The sequence below is a fragment of the Tachypleus tridentatus genome, chromosome 12 (genome assembly GCF_004210375.1).
Source record: "Tachypleus tridentatus isolate NWPU-2018 chromosome 12, ASM421037v1, whole genome shotgun sequence".
Lineage (NCBI taxonomy): Eukaryota > Metazoa > Arthropoda > Merostomata > Xiphosura > Limulidae > Tachypleus > Tachypleus tridentatus.
In genome coordinates this window covers 10,000,001-10,024,300 of record NC_134836.1, presented here as the reverse complement: position 1 = coordinate 10,024,300, position 24,300 = coordinate 10,000,001, and the positions used below count along the sequence as shown (strand labels likewise).

The following is a 24,300-nucleotide window of genomic DNA, read 5'->3' as shown; positions in this document are numbered from 1 at the left end:
ACAGACATTTGTGAAAGTCGTTGGAAAAATATCCAACGTACGGTCATGAAAAGCGTTCTCTATTAATGTATTTCACGTGGCAGAAGACTAGAAGGCCGATGAGCTACACCACTTAGTTCAGGGTACAAATTCTAGTCATAAACACGTCGCCACGTGCTCTCATAAGAATATATTCTTGTTTCTTTTCGATATTCACGAATACTGCACGAGAACTACCTGCGCGAGGGACAGGCAGAAGCTAGTCAACAACACCTGCCAATTTTGGGGATATTCTACTTAAGTAGTTGGATTTAGTTGTCACTCATAATACACTTTCGGCGTCAATGTGTAGAACGCGATCTGGGACAAAGGGATGAGAATCATGAACCCTCGGATTCAGAAGCATAGACATGCTCTACCATTAGGCCTCGCCCAAACCAAAAAATATTTGTTAAATTAAACAAAATATTGTGTGTATATATGTATGGGTTTGTCTACATAGATAAACAGTTTATAATTATTTTATTTTATTTTTTTACATTGTTAAATATAGTGAGTTACAACTTCAGGACAAAATCTGTCTAAATATTCATGTACAGAGAAGCGCTGGTCCTCGCTGTTTTCTGTTATTCGTAAAATGTAATGTTTGCCCAAATAAAATATTCCAAGAAGCTTAGCTTAGTTGCAGTATTTAAGATATGTCGAATAAGTTTTTGTTTATCGCTAAATCCATTAACATTGATAATGAGCTAATTGTACTCGTGCTTAATTTCCAGTCTGGTGTTAAAGTCGATGAAAATATAATTATAAGTTTATTGTTAAATCTTTTTCTTGTATTTAAAAAAAACAACTTTTTTATAACTAAACTACAATAGTGATTTCAGCACTCCCTAATGACCAATCTTAACCAAAATGTTTTGTAATTAAAGCTGCAAACCGTTATACTTGGTGGGAATATCTTATACTTTTAAAACATCTTTAAACAAATAGACTATAACACTGATTTTAGCATTCTCTATTGACCAATATTAACCAAAATGATTGGTAATTAATGCTTTAAACTGTCGTACTTGATGAGAATCAATAATTTCATATTTAAAAATTTATTAAATCATTACTGTTATATTTATGAAATAATTCCCTCACTCTTAAATATGTTAATAACTTGCCTTGATCAGATGTAAAAAAGGGCCGTGTTGTTGTTGTGTGACGCGGTGAGACTCGGAACTAAAATGTCTTGACAAACAGATTTATATCTCGTTTCTCACACCGTGCAACCTTGAAGTCAAAATCAGTTACATCTCACGTTCAGTTTTATGGAGGACAAAATAGGTAAAAACACTCTGTTTTGCTCTGAGGAACAAAGATCACCAAAACACAGGGTACAAATAGGTAGAACACACTTGTAAGAACACATAGACTTGTGATTTTAACTCAGTACACTGTACAAGTACAATATTTTCTATTGAACGAAAACAATTATATCACTTGTATTAAAAAATTCCAACTGTAACATATTTTTGTTTTTTACAATAAATATTGAGAAGAATTAGTACTTTTTTTCAGAATTTTATGTCACAAAATAGTTGTTCCGAGCAACATGCGGTGTTAAGTTGTTTGTTATCCAGCACAGAACTCTACCCACCACAGGTATTGAAACCCGGTTTTTAGCATTGTAAATCTCTAGACATACCGCTGCTGCCACTGGTGGGTGAGAGTGGACGTGATATGGAGAAAGAGTCTTAAACATGCAACTGGAACAAGCTTATTTTAACGCATCATAATTTATATTTTATTGTAATATGTTTAATCTACAGAACTAGTAAATAAAGAGAAGTAAAAATAAAACACTACAATCGGTGAAAAAGTAATATTTCAAACAAGAAAAATATGAAGCAATAGAACTTTTTTCAGAATTGGGGAAAAAAACAAAATATAGACAATTTTACGTTTTACAAATACCCTTTGTTTTCTATTCTCAATTCTATAATTACGGAGTTTCACCAAGTACCAAGGGTTAAAGTATCAGTTATACAAAACGTTTTTCGTTCGCTTGAAACATTTTTTTGTTTGTAATTAAGTACAAAGCAACATGATGGGCTATCTGTTCTAAGCCCACCATGAATATCTAAACCGGATTTCCAGCGTATAAGACCGTAAAAATACTGCTGTACCACTTGGGGGGTCGCTGAAAAGATGTCCCACAAAATACTCCAATATAATCTTTTATTTAACAAGTTAAACCTTAACTAAATGATAAAATCGAACGCAATTGTTATAACTGTCCCGTTTAGAGCAGTTTAAACAATATTAGTTTAGTTTTATTATATTTCTTTTTTAAAACTATACACCTTATAATATGAATTCTTCCATAATGTCAAAAACAATGGTTTGCCGAGAACGAACTTTTGTTGCAAATTATAAATATTTTTCATATGGTTTATTGCACATTTTGTTGTTGTTTATAATCTAAAAATAAAGACAAGTTCAGCCAAGGCTATTTTCTTCAGCCCAAGCCTATTAACCCAGTTTGACATGACCCTTTACTGTGAGGATACGTTTCAATGGTTTTCATTCATGAAAGGTATCTTTACCAAAGTTTTTTAAACAAGATAACCCTGTAAGTATGGTATGTGTTAACATCGCATAATTTTGACATATCTTTCCTTACTTGGACTCAGTTTCGAGACTTAACACATCATTTTCTTGCTTCTCTTTGAAAATATCTTCAATCTTCAGCAATAAACTTGATACTCACACTTCACGATATCGTTGTTCAATTAACTGAGGAAGATCTACATCATGCTTTCCGCCATAAATATCAAAGTAAGAAAGAGTAAAACAGAGCCATATTCTTAAGAATAATAACTAGAACTATCCCTCAGTTCAAAACAAAGATAAAAATATACAACTGTCAATGTTCATACACACATACGTTCGTGCATGCGTATGAGACAATTTTCAAAGCTGTCTCGTTACTTACCTGTCCCTCCTGGCTTTGCCCTAGAAATAGGCCAATAGAGATCCTAGCAACTGGTGACGTAGGCGTGACGTTTGTTTTCGAAAGAAGAAAGTTACTATAAAATTCAGATAAAAACTATACGTTATTTCAATCGTTTGAATTTATTAACTTCGTTTATTTGTCGAAACACCTATCTAATTTAAATTGTGTATTTCTTCTTTAACTGTGTGACATATTGCCTTTGTTATAGGATTTTCTGTGACATAATTATTAACGTGTCCAGATTATAAAGTCGAAGGTTCATAGCTCGCAGCCTACTTCCACAAAAACGCGCTCCGCACATTGAGGCCATAGGTGCGCTTAAAGAATGGTGATCAGATCCCATTGTTCAGTGAGCCATAAGCAACCGATAATTGGTAAAGAATGTTTTTGACTAGATGCCTTGCCTCTAGTTTATCATTCAAAATTAGGAATCTCTGTGTTCAGATAGCCTCTCTGTAACTTTATGAGAAAAGTATAAAACAAGTAAACAAACGCCATCTCCAAAGTGATGTAGGTAACCGAAACTCGTTATGCTATCCAAAGTGAACCTTACAATTAACATGTGATTTAGGACGAAAAATTCGAGAGAAGAATACGTTACGTTATAAATGAAGAACACTATTAATTAACAAGCAGTTATTTAACACAGTCCTCACAAGATGAGTTCATACGTTTAAGTTTTTATTTATTATTAGTTTACACAACTTTGATGGAAATTTTTACAAACAATACGTGAAACCCGCGCAAACTTCTGCGGTAAAGAAGGAATATATTACGGGTAAAATATACACGTGTTTATTTCCTGTTTTCAAGTATTTCATTGTACCTTGTTTTCTATAAATAACAACTACAGTTTGAAAAGGCTAGAACGAATTTAGGGTTAAGACACGTTTATATATGTGTATTGAAGGCACCAAGCTGACCGAATAACCGATCCGAAGTTCACTAACCCGCTCAAAACAGGTTTAATTTTCCCTCAGAAAAAACACCTACTTACTTGACTAGAAGTATTCCGTCAAATCTCCAAATGGTAAATAATGAATTCTGAGAGAGACAGGGTATTCACCAGTGAATTAAAACAACAACAAAAAACAACCTAATCCAGACTTTTACAAAATTAAGGGATGCGACTTGCTGCATAATATAGAAAACAAGAATAGAATAGTCGGTTTTTGTTATTGTTTTTGGCACTTCACGAAAGAATCATTCCGATATTATAAAGAGTGGGACAAAAGTGACTGTGCACTTGCTACATTTTAAACACACTTTAATCACTTATGTCTTATTCTGAAACAAACAATAATCATATTAGTTTTAACATTCGTTGTAATATTTTCTTTAGTACTAACCATATAATACCAAACATACCTTTGCCACACACAGTTATATAATCATTTTTGCTTCACCTTGTACATCTTATCGTTGTTTTTGAATTTTGAAATATATTTAACAGCTTAAGAAAATTATCAGTGGTACTAGCATGATGTTTACTCTTTGCCGTTTTTACAATTTTGTGGAATTTGGTTCAGAGTAAAATAAAAACTTTTTTTTAAAAAAACCTAACTTACTATATATATAGAATACTTTAATTCAGCAATGAAATTAGGATTGTTTCAATTCTTAGAAAGAGTTCATTTTAAGTCAAAAAATGTCAGTGATGAAACGTCACTTTAGGGTTAGTAACAAAACATTAAATATTTTAATTAATGCTTACCTTATTAATACTTGCTAGCTCTGTTCTAAAACATTATTTAGAGTTGTTCAATTTAGAGAGAAACGTTTCTTTTAAAACACGTGGGCACATAGACTTGATGAGAGAGATATCTATATATACGCGTTAACAACATTAAATATAAAACTCTAGCCTACGCATATGTACCCTTACAGGTAAATCTCAATTTATATTGAAACTGTTTTTATACGTTTTATCACCGCCGAATAATTTTCAAATACATTTTCTACTCGATCCACACTTGTGGCTTCAAGAAACAGAATAACTAGCTTCTTGTGGTAGTCTTACAAATTACCATGTGTCAGATGGTCTACTCGAGACTATATGACGTGGGCGAACCTATTATAAGAAGTAAACATATACCTCGACATTACCTTAAATGTACAGCACTAGGCCTAATCACAACAGCTTGCTGTTGTCATTGTTTTTTAATTTAATTGCAAAACTACACAAAGGACTATCTGTGTTTTGCCCACCACGGGTATCGAAACCCGGTTTTTAGAGCTGTAAGTCCGTAGACATACCACTGAGGTGCAGCAGCTTGCTAAGACTTTATATATATATATTTCTAAATAAGAACGATGCTTGTTGGTTCTTAAAATATTAGATAGTTTAGCATCTTATTGTTTTTGATTTCTGTATTATAAACGAAATTCCATAGTGTGGGTATATTTATGGCAGAGCCATGTCAAGCTATTTGCTGCGTCAACCAAGGGGAATATACCCCCTAATTTTAGCGTTATAAATACGTAGTCTTATCGCTGTTTCACCAGAGAACAAGTTCCATAGTTAAATTTTAACAATGATGTGGAGTCCCCACGCAAAATTCCAGGGTTCAGTTCGCCTCAGTTGATGCAGAGCATAAAGTTCGCTATGAAGTTACGAGGGAAACCAAACAAACGGTTCAAGTATCAACGTTTAAGAGAAAACGTTCAAAGCGAGAATTTGGAAATATGTTTGTTAATGTATCACATAAAGTATCGGCAGAATTACTTTCGTTGTTGGTAGAACATTAAGAGTGTATCAGAAGAAGGAGTTTTCTTGTTTTGTTTTTTTACAAAAATGTGTATTTTATTATCAGCATCAAATGAATCTGATTGTAAATGACTAACTTGAGTAAACCTAAACTTAGTATAAGCTGAAAACAACATAAAATCCCAAAACAATCTCAAGTGATTTTTTAAGTAGAGAGCAAATCCACATTTTTGAAATCCATTGTCATTGTTTTTGGAATTAATCTTCCGTTCGAACAAAACTGCAAACTGGAGGCAAAGATTTGTGTCCCTGAAGTAAAATCGTTTTATTTATAGACTCTGATTTTAAAGAAATAAAAATAATTGTTACTATTATGACCATTATTTATTTTACAAATCATATCACTGTAAGATATATAAAAACATTTAAAGTAAAATAAACACAAAATAATAACTCTCAAACATTTTTTTTTTATCATAAAAGCGCTTCGATGAGTAGAAGTAAACACACTATTCAGTGAACAGCCGACAGTGCCTTTAGCTGATTGGAAATAAATATGCTATTCAGTGAACACCCGAAATAGGTAGCCTTTGGCTGATTAGGAATAAACACGTTATTCTTTCATTACGCAAAAGAGATAGCTTTAGGTCCAGTCGAACTAAACATGCCGTTTTGTGAGCAGGTAACTGAAGTGTCGTTTGTTTGAATAGGGTTAAACGTGCTATTCTGAGAAGATGTAACTGTACCTTTCTTTCATAATACAAACATTTCGTTATTCGTACCTAGCTATACCAGTCTGATTATCCTCTCATAAGCTTAAGGCTTATAAAGCTATAAATAGCCCATTATGTAGTTTTACCAATAACAAAGACAGTCTAAATTTATAAAGAACAGGTTTTACACTATTTGTGTCATAAATAATACTACTCAAATATACCTTAGATATAAAAGTATTGAAGATTGCTCCATATAAACATTATGACTAACATACGGTACCTTGCAAAAGTATTCACCACTATCCAAAGTTTTCATATTTTGTTGTCTTCTGAGCTTACAATCATGAAACTTTATGAAGACGATCGTAGCTCTGAAATATTTGCAAAGTTCCATGTCTGAGATGGGAGTCATTGTTCATACTTCGACAATATCCTGGTCCCTACATAAAGTTGGCCTATATGGGCGAGTGGCAAGAAAGAATTTATTATTGAAAAATAATTATCTTAAATCTCGTATGAAGTTTACGACAAAGCATATAAATAATGCTTTAGACATGTGACAGAAGGTTTTGTGGTCAGATGAGACAAAAATTGAGCTTTTTGGTCTAAATTCAAAGCGTTACATCTGGCGTAAATCTAACACAGCACATTACCCAGTCAACACCATTTCAGCTGTCAAGTATGGTGGTAGCAACATCATGTTATAGGGCTACTTTTCATAAGCAGAGACTGAGAAGCTTCTCAAGAATGAGAGGAAGATGAATGGTACAATGTACAGGTGAATCCTATAGGAAGACCTGCTTGAGTAAGCCAAGAACCTAAAACTGGGTTAAAAATTTACATTTCAGCAGAACAATGACTAGAAACACAAGGCCAAAGCCACACTAGACTGATTTCAAAAGAAGAAAGTGAGTATCCCAGTCAAAATCTTGATTTGAATACAATAGAAAATTTATGGCGAGGCTTGAAAATTGCATTACATCAAAGATCCCCAACGAAATTGTCAGAATGGGAGCAATTTTGCTAGGAAAAATGAAATAAAATGACATCATCCCATTGTGCAAAGCTGGTAGAGACTTATCAGGATAGACTCACAGTAGTATTGCTGCCAAAGATGCTTTCATCAAGTGCTGACTTGATATCAATTTATATATTTTCTTTGGTGGTTTTTTTTCTGATATTCAACCTCCTTCACATATAACACTGTTAAATTGGACCATTAGAGTTTTGAATAAAAACGAGCTCATTAACAACATTGTTTACATTATTTGTATTTTTTCAAAATATGAGATTTTTGATAGGAGTGAATACTTTTGCAAAGCACTATGTGTGTGTGTGTGTACTAATGTGTATCAATAGTTAAAAAGAAAAAAATATTTTTTGCACTGTATGTTATCAAAACACATACATACTCACTGGAAGACATGCAAGCCTTTACCTTTAAACAACTTTTAGTGTTACCTTCTATTATTTATATACTTTTCTCTGTTATAATTATTTCCAAATGCATCCGAGTAAACACATTTTACCTGTTTTGTATTTTACATAAATAAGAAGCTTTTTCTACAAATATGTAGAGAATTGATGTCATTATATTAAAATAATTTTGAAGAGAAAAATCAACAATTAGCATGACAACCCTAGTGGGACAGAATATATCAGAAATACAATTCGAAATTATTTCTATTTATGTACGTAATGTGATGCAGTCAGAAATGACCACATTTAAGAAAGGTATATAACAGACACAAAATGTTCATATTCTCAGATTATAAAGATGTGCTCAGATCGAAAATTTATCTATTCTAAGACGGATATATCCGTAGTATATAATGGCATTGAAACCAAAGAAGTATGGGTGAAACTGAGATACTAGAACCATTTATAAGGAAATCAGCAACAAACTATACTTCAGCCATAGTACGTGATTAATACAGATGAGAATCCAGTAACACAGACGACAGTAGGAAAAATCGTCCTCCTGTCCCAGACAACAGTATTCAACATAATAAATAAAAGGATCTTCGTCTGGACAAGTTATTTCGACAATATATCAACTCAATCGTCTCATACCTCAAGCATCTGGAGAGTGAAACTGGTATTCATGCTATTCCGTAAGAAGACATAATAATCAAGTTCTGTTGGATCAAACTGTTGAAAAGAGTGCTGGAAAACTTTCTCCTTCGTATTGTAGATGGCTTACGGAAAATACAGTAAAGCGTAACGTGTTTTGGACAAGACAGCCTTACCATAGAGCCTTTTGGAGACGGAAAACACGACGCAAAGTTATTTCTGAGATGCTCTGATGTAAAATAAGAGCATGACAAGATGTGGGAGCGTCATGATCCAAAATCCTTTTAATACACCCTCAATATATATATATATATATATTTAATTATGCTTATGATATATATATATATACATAAAAGAGAAAAAGGCGATAAATCAATACCTTAACATCATATTCCGCCAAGTATTGAAATAAATAAATTTTATATTAAGTTCAATATTGTTTTATAGTGCTGGTTTTAATCGCCTGTTAACAATCAATGTAATTAATAGTACTGGAGCTATTTATTTCATTATATGTATTAATTTTAAAATTAAAATTTATTTTATTGTTCTTATATTTTTATACAATATATTTGTTGTAATAGTTTATACCGCTCTTCAATCACATAAATTATTTAAAGACATAATTCGATTTGTCTTTCTTAGTTGATTCACAAATTAGGCCCGGCATGGCCAAGCGTGTTAAGGCGTGCGACTCGTAATCTGAGGGTCGCGGGTTCGCATCCTCATCGCGCCAAACATGCTCGCCCTTTCAGCCGTGGGGGCGTTATAATGTCACGGTAAATCCCACTATTCGTTGGTAAAAGAGCAGCCCAAGAGTTGGCGGTGGGTGGTTATGACTAGCTGCCTTCCCTCTAGTCTTACACTGCTAAATTAGGGACGCTAGCACAGATAGCCCTCGAGCAGCTTTGTGCGAATTTCAAAAACAAACAAACAAACAATCCACAAATTTACAATGAAAAGTTTTAATAAAAATAATATATTTATAAAAATCACAGGAAAAAGAGCTTATGCTTTATACATGTCCCCAGCTAGTACAGCGGTAAGTCTACGGACTTACAACGCTAAAATTAGGGGGTCGAATCCCCTCGGTGGACTCAGTAGATAGCCGCGATGTGGTTTTGCTATAAGAAAACACACACACACGCCTGAAACATATATTAAATATTTGTAGTGGATTATGTACATTATACACAAATCTGCTGTTCATGCTCCATATACCAAGAGGCCCAGCATGGCTAGGTGGTTGAGGATCTCGACTCGTAATCTGAGGATCGCGGGTTCGAATCCCCCTCACACCAAACTTGCTCACCATTTCAGCAGTGGGGCCGTTATAATGTGACGGTCAATCCCACTATTCGTTGGTAAAAGAGTAGCCCAAGAATTGGCAGTGGGTAGTGATGAATAGCTGCTTTCCATCTAGTCTTACACCGCTAAATTAGGGACGGCTAGCGCCAATAGCCCTCGACTAGCTTTGCACGAAACTCAAATCAGACCATATACCAAGAAGCCATCTTTCGTTCATTTTATAAACCCACGTTGTAGCTTGTACCCTCGGATCCCTTTTTTAAAAAAAAAAGTGTAATGTATTTAAAAAAAATAATGTTAATCTGTTTTGGTTTATGGCTTGAATATTTTATGGTTATAATATAATTAATCAGAGGTTGGAGTTTGCTGTTTTTAACTGAATCCTTCCTCATGATTTTGTTTATTCATTTAATTTAATTTCACCAAAATATATATACTAGCCAACATACAGTGCATGTGCATGCATGTTTAAAACTCACGCGGTTACAAAATCCAGTTTATGCACAATTCCAATATAATTCAATAGTCCTTCCAATAGGCCTGGCATGGCCTAGCACGTTAAGGCGTGCGCTTCGTAATCTGAGGGGCGCGGGTTCGCGCCCGAGTCGCGCCAAACATGCTCGCCCTCCCAGCCGTGGGGGCGTTATAATGTTACGGTCGTTGGTATTCGTTGGTAAAAGAGTAGCCCAAGAGTTGGCGGTGGGTGGTGATGACTAGCTGTCTTCCCTCTAGTCTTACACTGCTAAATTAGGGACGGCTAGCACAGATAGCCCTCGAGTAGCTTTGTGCGAAATTCCAAATGAATCATTTCGGTCCCAAAACTGGCATTGATTTATGTCAGAGTACGTACATACGTAGGCCTACTAATTTTTATCCGTAACTTGGTTAGGTAAATTAAATGTGTACTATAGTAGCAATAATCATGGTAATTAAACTGGAAATAAGAAAATAAAACTTCAGTAAGTAAAACTGAATTATAGCGGCCCTGTAAATGTCGAGCATAAGCTCACTAGTTTTTTTTATAAAATCTAAATGAAATTTGAAAACAAAACAAGGCTTTTGATGATAACATACCTTGTAGAAAGTGTCTTAGAAAAATAATAAATTTATCAAATAAGTACAATAACAAATAAAATATTTCTTTTAATTAACAAAAGACTTGTTTCCCAGTAGCACAGCGGTACGTCTGCGAACTTACAACTTAAAGTTCAGGTTTCGATACGCATGATGGGCAGAAGACAGGTAACCTATTGTGTTTATTAAAATACTTAATTTTACTTTAATAACACTAGAAAAATAAGTAAATAAAAGAAATGAATGCGCATGCTCAACACGCTATGTCTTCGTTGGTTGGATGTGACCAATTACAATACAGTTTTTAGAAAGCGCGGAGTTTTTCTTAGATTGGTTGTATCCTATTGTTAATAGTATAATATTATGGAAATAATTTGTGTAGTAGAGTAGTTCAACTTTTAGTAAAATCTAAACATTTATTTCACATTTGTGAGAGGTAAGGTAATTGAATATTCTCAAAATTATATAAAAGCTATAAATTGTTGTGACTATAATTATTAATAAAAATGCTTGCAACTGGTCTTCATTTTCGAGCAAATATAACCTCACGCTAGTACTAGCAGTAGAAGTAGTATGCTTGATATAAATATTATCAAGCGTAACTAAGTGTACTATCACTAGTATTAGTAGTTGTTATGTTTCATAATTAAATTGGAATATTTACTTAGACTAACGAACTAAGTAAATATTAATTGTACAAAATTTATATGTTAATTTAACATTTTAGAGTAGTTCATAAGCATTGTCAATACATGTTAATATTATAATATATATATATACACATCATATGACGTACTTTATAGTTTCCTAATGTTAAAACAGAGAAAATTCATTCATGATGACGAGAAATCCACCAGTAAAAGTGTTAATACCCATACCAGCTGTTCTGAGATACTGTGATAATTCATACTGTAGGCTTGCTATTAACTAGTATTACTAATATACTAGTTTAACAGTTTATGGTATGCATAAAATTATGATTTTCTAATAATTGTTAACAGTAACTGAATACTTGTAATACTACTATTGGAATTGAATAAGTAACTACTAGTATTAATACAAATTCTTTGTCATATGTTATAATTGGGATGGCAAGAAAAATGCTTTTAAAGCTACTGAATAGGTTTATCTTTGTTTTTTTAATATTCCTATAGGTATGGAGGGATATGTTGATTTCATGGATTAAAAATGCCAAAAAAAAAAGCAGAAGTGTTAAAAATGGAGTTCAGTCACATTGGATTAATGTCAAAAGTAGGGTACCTCAGACCTCAGTGTTAGATGAAGCAGTAATTAGGAAATTACTTAAATTTATATGATGATATTTAAGGTCTTGGATGTTGCTGACTGAAGAGGATGCTGTTATTACCTGCCAAAAGGATTTAGGTTATTTGGTGGATAAATAATTTATGGCTTTTAACTATAATAAATGCAAGATAATGCATTTAGGTTATATTAATATAAATTATAATTTTGGTTGGAATAACCTTAAGAGTGTTATGAATATAAAGCATCTTGGTGTTTGATCTCTTATCCTTAAGCAGTTCAAACATTGTGATATTTTCAGCGAGATTTTAGGATATATGCACATAATTACTGAATGTAATCCCAAAGATAATAAAATTTCATTGTATAGGTCAAAAGTTAGACCTCATTTGGAGTATTGCGTTCAGTGTTGAGGCTTAAGTAAGGCAGTGAATTGTTCAAAAAAGGTTGAGAGGAAGGCTATAATGGAAAGTTTCTTGTGAGAGAACAGGTTACAGTCTATTTCAAATAAAGAAAGTTAGAGGGGATCTGATTAAGGTATTCAAGATTGTCATGGGAGTTTATCATTTTAATTTACATGTTAAGATTACAAGACAGAAATATAAAACATACCAGTAGGAGTCATCTTCAGCTAAGAAAGTTTCATTTTTTTTGCAAACTTCTGGATGTGGTGGATGTAGTAAGTTTAAGGAAAAGCTTGATAAGTATTTGAATGATGAGACTGGGCAAAGATATATCTTACGAATGCCATTTAATGTTCTAATAATACTGAGATTAATTTATTGGAAGTTATTGTAGTTAAGAGTAAGTTAATCAGAAATAAAAATTAGCGAAATGGATGATGCTTTAATGTAGTTTTGATAAGTGTGAGTTTTGTTACTGGTACTTGTGCAGTTAACTGTATTTCAAGTTGTTTTTTTAGTGGATACAAGTGCTGGTCAGTGAGTGGTATTTGATAATCAGTTATTTTGACAGCCTTCTTAATTTATTAGTACAGTATTGCTCTAAGGATGGTACATACCAGCATGTTGGAGATGGATGCTGTCAGCCAGTGCTTTTTTTATATTCAACAGTTTAAGAAGAACCAACAAAAGTTGGCAGTAGGTGCTGCTCCTTCCATCTAATTGGATTTTAATATTGAATAATGCAGTGTTATTCATTAGGGAATAAGTAATACCAAGCAAGATTATTTCATGAATGGGATTAAGCTGTTACATATACTGAGAAAGATTTAGGGATATTCTTTAGACCTAAATCCTGTGCCTTGTATCAGAAATTACCAGGATAACCAGCCAAACTCTTGGAATCATAACAACTTTCTTGAAGTTTCTGGATGCTAAGACATTTTTAATGTTAAATAAAGCCTGCATAAGACTACATTTGGAGTATGCTATACAGTCTTGGTAATCAGACTTAAAAAAAGAAAAAAAAAGTTGATGTCGTGGAAAGAGTGCAAAGAACAGCTACAAAACTGGTTCATGAGCTGAAGGATAGAGCATATGAAAAGAGAAGGAGGAGGTTAAATCTAATTACACTGGAGAAGAGAAGGCATAACAGAGACCTTTAGCATTATCAAGGGATTTGAAAATGTAAATGCTGAAAAATTATAATAAATCAAAGAGACCCAACAAAATATACAAAAAACACTGTACTAAATATATAAGAAGAAATTTCTATACACAATTTATGATAGAGATGTTCTGGAGGCAAAGTTGGTGAATGTTTTCAAGAACAAATGTGATAAATATAAAGGTTGTCAATATGAAATATACAATTGTTAAAAAAAATCAGTATAAATAGTGATAAACTCTAAATTGTTATTTGTGGAGAGGTAGGCAACAAGCATTAATAAGTGCACTCAAACTCACTTATTATTATGATGAATATTAAAATTAGTGACAGTGGAAAAAAGCCTTAATAGTTTTGTTATAACAAAGACCAAGAACCTCACATTTGTCCCAAATCACTGAAGTTGAACAAACTTAAAAGTAACAAATTTGTAAGAGTATAGGTAATCTGTTATGTAGTTTTGTGCTTAAAGACCAAAAAGTGTAATAATATTTTAATTTCTTGGATAATTGGAATACTGAAAATAATAAAAGTCAGAAATCTAAAGTTTATTGGTTGATTATTTTTGTGACAATCAACTTAATAATTCTAATTAAGCAGTTTCAACATTAAACTGTATAATCATTATTTATATGTTATCAATTAAATCACCCAGTTCTAGTTGATGAACACCTGTATGTGGAAGGGTGGTTAACTCAATTGTCACTTACAATAATTAATAATCCGAAATTAGTGTTTCCATCATCACTGTTTTTTATTGTTCAAACTCTAAGCCTCTTGAGGTTAACTGATTAATTTAATGTAGTCAGTTAATGGGTCTAATAATTAATGGTACAAATTTTATTATTTGTTAATATATTTCAAATTATTTTTATGATTAAATTGAATGTTTGTGAAATCTTTTATTATAATTTTTCACATGATTTAGGGTCTTGATCAATAATGAATGGAAAGCGGAAATCTTTCCCTGGCCGTTTCCAGTCTAGCCAGAGTAAAAAACGCTCAAGAATTGATGATGAAGATGAGCCTACGAACTTTGAGGCTGAGCTAGCATTAATGGATTCGGTGGAAGAAGAAATACAACTTGAATGTGGAGAATCACAGGGTTAGTATATTGTATTGACTCTTGATAATAAAAATTAAGGTTTATTATTTGCTGGAAACTTGGTTGTACTTGTTTTCTTCTGATAATAGAATGCATCTTCAAGATGTTCTTCTTTGTATTGTGTAAGTATATACACCCACACATATACATAAGTGGTAAAATTTTAAGCAGGCCTCAGAGGGTTTTGTTTAAAAATTGAAATTATTCGAGTGGCTTATGTGCAAAAAGGGTCCTATTTTTAAGTTTAATGTGTACTTTTACACAAAGCTCCATCATACTTTAAGTGACAGCTTATTTTCTCTCTTTTATATTTAGAGTTGATGTGGAATTCTTGGTTGGGTTAGTTGTATCACAGATGTTTTTCAAGCAAAGCATCCCCTTTATGAAAAATATAAATATATATATTGTCAAATTTAATAGTAGACATAGTATAGCCAGTTAAAAAATAATATAAACACTTATTACGAGGTAACATTCTTTGGAGTATTTATATAACATTTCTCATTTACCTTTATTGCATATACCACACAGTTATGAATCTGTTTGTGAAAAATACATTTTGTCAGATTCTACAAGTGCCAATAGCAATGAGCATAGTAAAAAAAAAAAAAAGTTATTTAATAATTAGTTATGGTGTGATTAGGAATTAAAAAGTTCTGTAGTTTAAGATGAAAGTTTATTAATACATTGTGGTTAAACAGAAATACACAAAACATTGTGTTCTAGAAGAAACTTATTATGACACTTTAACCATAAACAACATGTTTAATTTGCAGATCAGCATGTTGACCTGCTTCTAACTGTTGTTTGTGAAATACATGATTCCTGAATTCTTTAATCCTGGCCACACTAATGAGGATTTCAATCATCTCCTTTCCCTGAATTCTTCTCTCATGTCTTCACACACCTTTCCTTGTTGGCTTTTGTAATTTAAATCTTTTAATATTACATTCGGACATTTATGTAAACTATGATTATTTCTCAACGTTTCTGGCATTTGTTCATTTGGATTGCAGCTAAATATTACATACATTGCACTTTAAATTGCAAATGTATTTACATGAACAGCATCTGGTCTAGAGTCAGACTGTAAATTAGAAACAATTGTAATTTCTCTGCATGTTTTTTGTAATAAATAACATTTATATATATAAAACTAAAATTCATGCTATCTTGCTATTTCCATGGTTACCAGAGCACAGTGAATCCAGATTCTCATCAAAGAAAAAACATACGTAGCATAGAACTAACATTTACACTATATTATGAGTGATTCTTTATAAACTTGTTAAGGTATAATCAAGAATAGGAAAATATGTGCTTCATCTTAGTTTGGTGCTGCATGGCTCATGTCAGTCCCAATTTTGGTCCAGTATCCATTATGACAAAACATGAAACAGATTTGATCTTTATAATAACTATGATCATTGTATAGTAAAATCTGATTATTTGGTGACTATATAATTATTTTGATATGCAAACAAATAATTGCAAAAAAATGCATAACAAATAATTTATATGGTCATTATTTTGTGAATGGATGGGGCCAGTGCAGAGGTTAGTGATATGAATGTCATATACTTGTGATAGAAAACCTTTAATATATATATAAAACAGTAAAAAAAAATAGCTAATGTGTTGCTGTGTTACTTTTCATTGCAACCAACCCATCACTGAGCTCCATATAATTGCTAAAATTGATGTGGAGATAAGCTTTCTTGTAAGGTATGAAGAGATATGTATAGAAGGTATGCATTAAATCTCTCAGAATGCATCCTCTTCTGTTTGTCTATTCCTCTTCTGGTTGTCTGTATGATTAGTTTAAAAATTAATTTTAAAAGGTTTTAAAAATCTAATTGTAACCTGAAGACCATTAGTGGAAATTGGAATGAATTTTTACAAGTTTAGTTGTGTTATATTTAGAAATGTAGTTACAGGTGTACCATATTTTAGTAAAATATAAAGTTTTCACTTTAAAGATTGTTTCAAAGGATGAAATAACCAAACAGATATATCATAAGCATTAAAGAAAATATGATGTTATGCAAAGTGATCCCTTGTCTGTGATGAAAAAGCATCTGTCAGATTTAAAATGAGTGTAGTTCTTTATACCTCTAAGATACCATTTCTGTTTTAGGCTGTACTTTCTTACTTCTCAGTACTGTATAATTAGTTTCTGTTAATTTCTTTTTATTGATCACATAGGCATAAAGGTCTTTAATATCAGACTTAATGTCTTATTGAAGATCAATCCACTCTGATAAGCATTTAGCTATTTATACACATTATTTATCGTATAACACTAAAACCATGTGTTAAAATTTAAATCATTTGTTTGGTTGATGAATAAGTTTTTTTGTAAGCCATTCTGATGATAATTTGGGTTTCATATACATTACTTACAAAAAGTAATGTGTAGTGTGCCAAAACCATGTGCCTAGTAGGTCATTTGTTTGATACATAATCAAAAGTCCTATAAATTGTTCCTGCAAATGTAAAATTGCATAATTTCATGAAAATAAATAATTTAAGAGATAAAAGGATACAGGTTTTACATTTAAACTTCTGTGACAAGTTGAAAACCTTTAACTACCTTTCCCAGCTGCTGCTGCCTTAGGGATCAACAGAACTAACTACAGAGGAATAATTGTAAAACTTGAGAAGGATTGTTTTGTGAATACTTTAAAATTTGGATAAATGAAAATTTTTTTTTTTTTTTTTGAAGGAGAAGGCCCAGAAAATTTGTCAACTAGTTCAAAATGGTCTCGTCCTATGCCACCACCACTACATCCTGAGAAAGACTCCCTTGTCTTCCAGCAGCTTGATATTGAACACTACATTGGACACCCTCTTGCAGGCATGCCAGGTAGCCAGATTGGTTCTGTGCCTGTGATGCAAATGTTTGGAATTACAATGGAAGGATACAGTGTCATGTGTCACGTTCATGGTTTCACTCCTTATTTCTTTATTCCAGCCCCAACAGATTTTAAAACTGAACATTGTCAAATATTTCAGGTAAGGATAAAGTTAGAATTATCAATAACTTTTGATCCAAGTTGATGTGACGTTGAGATCTAAAATAAGTGCCTTAATATTAATCTATTAGGTTGAGGAATAATTCGTGAGCGTTTTTAAATAATTTCATTCAAGCATTACGTGCAAGACTATACAATACTTCAATGCCTGAACACATTACACCCAAAACATTTATTATGATACTTTATTTCATGTAATACCTAGGTATATAATATGCATTGTTTTAAACGAAATTGCAAGAAATTAAATGCGAAAAGCAGATGGTGTCGAAAATGCTCGATTTTGTCCACTTGACATTTGGTTGCTAGTCTCTCAGTATCTTAAGTTAAGAAGAGTTACAACTTTATTCTGTAGAAATGAGTCACTGGTTCTGTTTAAAATGCCTGTAAACAATTCACTTGTAACATCATTGGTTCCTGTGTATTTCTTTGTATTAACAATATCATCTTGACATCTTGTCAGGCCTAACATGTTTTTGATAAGTTAGGTTTCATTTTGTCTTGATTGCTGTTTTGTTGTTTTCATGAATTATTCTTATTACTTACCCATAAAACAAAATATTTTTGATTACAAGTAAGTTGCCTGGAGAATGCATGAATTAAACATTGATATTTTACCTAATTTAGTGATAATGGAACTTCCATTAATGATTTCTTTATGGGTTTCAAATATTTTTTTATATTTTGTTACATTTTTCTTCAGGAAGTATTAAACAAAACGGTTATAGCAGACATGAGGTCAAACAAAGAGGGAATTTCCCAAGCAGTATTAGCTGTCAGTATTGTGATGAAAGAAAGTAAGAACCTTAAATTGTATTTTTTATCCAAGTTTCTTGTCACCATTAAAAGGCCTGTTCAGTATTTTATTGTCAGCTTATAATAAAATGTAGCTCTGTACTAAATAAAACCTAGAGTTTGAAAGAATATAGAATTTTCATTTGCTACTCACAACCTTAATTTGCTGTCATAACTTAAATTTACAGCATATGTCTATCTGAGCTGGGTGATTAGTGGAATTTGGTAATTGCTTACTTATCAAATTCATTAATTAACTAAATTCAACTAATCATTTACAAAAGACACAAGAATTGATCAACAAAGAAAATAAATTATCAAAGTATGTCTAAGCTCCAAAGATGAAGTGTTTAGAAATTTCTCATCCATATAAAATGAGAGTTTTTATTAAACATAATTGCAATGCATTTTACATACCATTAACAAAAATAATATTTTAAAAACATTCTATGAAAATCTAGATTAAGATTTTCAGTTTTTTTTATTTTCCTATTTGTTCTTTATTCTTGTTACAGTATATTTACTTCACATAAGGCTTATGGATTAACAGACAAAGATTTTGTTTTTGATACATAAAAGCCCAAACACTTTCAATTACAATAATTATGGAAATAGTAATACAGTTGATCTTATGTGCATCATTTTAAATTTGCTTCTTAACTATGAATAATTATTTATATAATTGTCATTTATTAACATGCACCATACATTATATTCATAAATTACAAGTTTTTAAAAATAAATAACAAAATTCAAATTAATAAAATAATTTTCAGAGTAGCTAAACTGAATTAATATGAATGTTCTGTTAATTTTTCCATTTTACACTAATATATAAATTCCAAAATTTTTTGTGAATGTTCTAGAGTAGATCAGTTATATATATTTTTATAAAAGATGTACGATAAATTGAAATGATTTTTAAATGGCTGAGAGTACACTTCTTGATTGTAACACAGGAAAGCATTGGTATGATAGATCTATTAACACCTAGATGTAAAGTAAGATATTTCTTTGAATAAGAAAGTTCATTACATATAAAAACAGTTAATTCAGACACACATTGGGAAGAATAATGTTGTAATTTGGGTATACCATTGGATAATGTTTTTAGAATTCTGTGTTATGAAACCAAAAAAGATAATCTTCACAAAAATAATGAGCAAAATCAATAAACTTACTGTTACGACTTCTGGATAATTTTGAAAGAAAAGGTTTAACATTTAGTGTTTAATTTTTTTCTTTGTTTGAGGATACAGCTAGTTATTGCAAGTGTTGTTTTTTGTGTTTTTTTATATATACCTTGTGAGGAATATATTGCAATAGTAAACTTTATACACATTTCTTCATGGAGTGTCTTCATAATATTCTATATGATATAAAGAGTAATGTAGGAGAAACTTTATATCTAGTTTTTATTTTGTACATTAACAAGAAAGTTGATACTTGCAAATTTTAATGCCATGTTAATTTATCAATTTCCTTATTGTTTATTGAAAATTGATTTATATGTCTAAGTTATCACATGGTTTAAAGGTTAGCATGGCTAAGTAGATAAACAATACTGCTACTGGTTCACTTGTGTGTCACAAATTCCATTAGAATAGAAATTTAGAAAAGTAACAATTGTGATGTTACAAATATTATGCATTTACAATATAGAAAAAGTACATATACAGCATACTTGACTTTAAATAATACAGTTATACAAATTATACATTTAAAAACTAACGATAAAAACAGTAATCTCACATTTTATACAGCATGAAAGAATAGATTTACACAATTGTAAGTTAAAAACTTATCATGGTGTTGAAGAAGAACCAGTTTTGTACTTTGACTAACACTAATCTATCCCAAGAGTTGACACTCATTGCTCTCAGCCAGTTTCCATCCCTCTATCCAGTAGAATTAATAGAAGCTTTACTATAAATCAGAAGCAAATATTACAACTTTTTGCATGGGTGAAAAGTGGAGCATATTTAGGGGCAACAGGAATTGAACTCAAGACTCAATTTCAATTAAATCATTGTGCTACTTCAATTTAGAGTTGAACAAACCCAAATTGATAAGAAACATGTAAAAATTAGAATTTGAGAAATAAAAATTGGTACTTTCTATTTGACTTTTTAGTTGGAATAATCAAGAAGAATTGCAATTAGTTCATTATTTTTTATGTCATGACACTAATTATTTAAATTGAACAAACTCATATTCATTGAAAATAGTGAGAAATCATAATGACAATTTTTCAGTTACTTGAATTGTTATAATAAATAAAATAAAGAAATTCTAAGACTGATCAATTATTTTTTGTTTCACAACTCACTATAATTGTAATTTCAGTCAACTGGTTATTTTACATGGCACTAACCAACATAAGTGATGCTCATAGATAATGATGTTAATCACTCAGCTCTGATGGTTATTCTTATAAGACTTGAGATAATGAAGAAAAAAGAAGCAATAAACAATGATAGACATTCTGACTAATGTCTAACAGGTTTGAGGTTTGTGTTTCCTTATACAGAATTTTGTGCACAGAGCAAAGAGAAGAAATTGAAACCAAGAAGGTGAATTTGTCAATTAAATATATAAACCAAAAAAACATGAATAGAATGTTAGAGTTTGTGATTGTTTTTGTTTCAGTTGATAAGGAGTAAAGTACTGACTTTTAGTCATAAATAATTTGAGTAATGTCTCAACTTTAAATGAAAAAGTTACTTGTTTAGTATCATACATTGGTATATTTAAATAAGTATAATATTTTAAAGATTTGTTCTGTCATTGGAAAATAAAAATCATAAAGTAATACTTTTTATGCCTTAAATTTTAAAAATCTTAGAATCACAAACTTTAGTAGACTTGTATGACTGATATTTTTAGGAACAAAATTAGAATGCTATGGGAGTATTAAATTTGAATCTCGAAATTCTTTACCGATAGGTTCACTCAAAAGTTAAAAACAAAATTCAGATCTATTTTTTATATTTACAGTGCTAAATAGATATGCAAATTTCCCTGATTATGCCAATATGTTTTGTATTTCTTTTTGAAGATGTATTATTGATATAGTAAAAGATATGTAGTCTTATTTGTAATGTTTATTGTTATGGAAAAAGAACTTTTAATACTTAACAGGTATATATGGGTACCATGTAAACAGGAAAGTGCCATTTTTAAAAATCACTGTGGCTCTACCAAGACTTATAGCTCCTGCTAAGCGACTCTTAGAAACTGGTGTAGTAAACGTGCCACCTTATGGTAGCCGTGCATACCAACCATATGAGAGCAATATTGACTTTGAAATTAGGTAAAAAAATGATACTTTTATATAATTTACTTGTTTCTTTTGCAATGATAGTGAAATATGGATAAAGTTTCTAAAAACACAGTGGCAGTAATAAGTATCACTTAAATATGTGGCTCATGACTGCTTTTATGACATTTTATCATTTTAGTTTACATAATACAAGATGTTTTTAACTGTGAAGTTTGATATTTATGTATATTTTTTAAAATGAAGTAGACATAACAAACCAGTTTTTAAATTTTGTTTCTCACTGAAATTGGTAGAAAAATATGAACATTATGTGTATACACTTTTTTATGTCCTAGAAACATATTTATTGATTAATTATTAATTGAAAATTTTGTAGTTATGTATTTTTAACTGTAAACAATTAATGATTTGAACAGTGCACAACCACAAGTGAGGATTTTTTCAGTAGAATATTTCTTTGGTTGATAGATTTATGGTTGATACTGAAATTGTGGGATGTAGTTGGATTGAACTGCCACAAGGAAAATATCAAGTTCGAAGCAAAGATAGTGCACCTAGTCCTATTTCCCGTTGTCAGATTGAGGTTGATGTAGCATGGGACAATTTTATCAGTTATCCACCAGAAGGTGAATGGGCCAAAGTTGCTCCCTTCAGGATTTTGAGCTTTGATATTGAATGTGCTGGTAGAAAAGGTGAGAATTTTATTTTTACAATCTAAAAAATAATTCCAATTTTGACAAAGTTATATTTCTAATAAAATACAGTCATTGCAAAACCATCCTATAGAAAATTTGTTGGATAAAGAATCGTATTTAAAAGTATAGGTAGATTGAAATTATCAAGCTACGTAATCAGTGATGTCGAGAAACCCACTTGTTGAGAAATTTATATGCAAAAACGGCTCGTTTGGGTTGAGAAAATATTTTACGTAGAAGAGCGAACAACGTTTCGACCTTCTTCGGTCATCGTCAGGTTCACAAAGAAAGAGGTAACTGACCGGAAGTTAACCACATGTTTTCCGGTCAGTTACCTCTTTCTTTGTGAACCTGACGATGACCGAAGAAGGTCGAAACGTTGTTCGCTCTTCTACGTAAAATATTTTCTCAACCCAAACGAGCCGTTTTTGCATATAAATTTATCAAGCTACATTGTTTTATAATGTTTGTAAAAGCTACAATTTAACTTAAATAGCTCAAAGAACTTTGTATATAGCTTCACCTTTTTTTTTAAATTTAGTTAGATACTGAGACAATCATTATGGTTAAGTATTATATTTTTTCTCTTTTGTTATAACCAACTGAGATTTATGAGTGTTACTCAGTTATTTATATTTTACGTCAGTATGAATTGCTTGTGGTCGTTTTAATAATTCATTTGTTAACCGATTCAAATGCAAGTAATATTTGGTTTCTTTCAAAGGAATCTTTCCAGAGCCTGAAAAGGACCCTGTAATTCAGATTGCAAACATGGTTATACGACAAGGAGAGAAAGATCCTTTCATTCGTAATGTTTTCACCTTGAATAGTTGTGCTCCAATTGTTGGCTCTGAAGTTCTGTCATACATGAAGGAGAATGAAATGCTTGAGGTGAAAAAATAATTTAAGTTCTTTGAATACATTAGGTTTACAACATATATATTATAAAAGAAAGTTTGTACTTATTGAAGATGTATCGAAATGGTAACTTAGATGGAAGTGATCAACCATTGCATAATTGTTAAGATTGTGGGATCTTTTAACATTATTGAACATATCTAGTAAAAAATTGTTTTGTTTTTCAGTTATAAGTTTTGAGTATTATTGCTCTTAAATTGCATTTAGTTATCTATAATTATTACATGTAAGGATGATTTTTTACACCAATGTGTGGTTAGGCCCACAAGAAGTAAAGGAACTTTCAGAAATGATAGTCACCTCCCTAAATAACTGAAAACTATTACCTCACACTATATCTAGAAAGATTTTTGTGCTTATGCCAAGCCTTGAATGAAATTTCGATCCGTACATCCATTATCATATATTATGTTCACCTATGTTGCATGGTGCAATCAACATTTAGACTAAAGCTTTTGATCAATAGGAGAGCAACATATGGGATTATTGCACTTACTATTTTAAACTTTTAGTTCTCATTATAAGTGTAGTTTTTCTTACTTTTAATTTCTTGACTTAGAGAAAGAAAAATACAATTTTTTTTAAACATTTCAGTTAGAACTTCTGATTTTAAGTTAATATCATTTCTTATATTAATTTGATTTTACTTAATGAAATCTGAAGATTTTGGAGCTAGTATTTCTGAGTGTGTGATGTGGTTTCTTTAACATTATTCAAAGTTTTGGTTTTAGTAACTAAATTGAAATGTCATAATTTATTACAGTAACCAAGGTGTG

The 24,300-nt window shown here is 31.3% G+C and overlaps 2 protein-coding genes across 7 annotated transcripts in view; one reads left to right on the top strand and one right to left on the bottom strand.

Annotated features, from left to right (window-relative positions):
* LOC143234238 (chitin synthase chs-2-like) overlaps positions 1-2,937 on the bottom strand; it is a 52,609-nt gene extending 49,672 nt beyond the window's left edge. For 3 of the 5 annotated variants that reach the window (XM_076471446.1, XM_076471444.1, XM_076471448.1), the window contains exon 1: positions 2,651-2,937. The gene's annotated coding sequence lies outside the window, so the exon portion shown is untranslated. Of the gene's footprint in view, positions 1-1,148; positions 1,266-2,650 lie in introns of those variants that run through there. The other 2 variants (XM_076471447.1, XM_076471445.1) reach the window with 2 other exon arrangements.
* An 8,015-nt stretch (positions 2,938-10,952) lies between these two features.
* The window catches only part of PolD1 (DNA polymerase delta 1, catalytic subunit), a 35,866-nt gene continuing 22,518 nt past the window's right edge, over positions 10,953-24,300 (top strand). The window contains exons 1-7 of one of the 2 annotated variants that reach the window (XM_076471443.1): positions 10,953-11,029; positions 14,622-14,798; positions 17,524-17,813; positions 18,537-18,630; positions 21,770-21,941; positions 22,380-22,603; positions 23,331-23,497. In XM_076471443.1, coding sequence (XP_076327558.1) covers positions 14,636-14,798; positions 17,524-17,813; positions 18,537-18,630; positions 21,770-21,941; positions 22,380-22,603; positions 23,331-23,497 — 1,110 coding nt within the window. In that variant the 5' untranslated portion in view covers positions 10,953-11,029; positions 14,622-14,635. Of the gene's footprint in view, positions 11,030-11,157; positions 11,298-14,621; positions 14,799-17,523; positions 17,814-18,536; positions 18,631-21,769; positions 21,942-22,379; positions 22,604-23,330; positions 23,498-24,300 lie in introns of those variants that run through there. The other variant, XM_076471442.1, reaches the window with a different exon arrangement.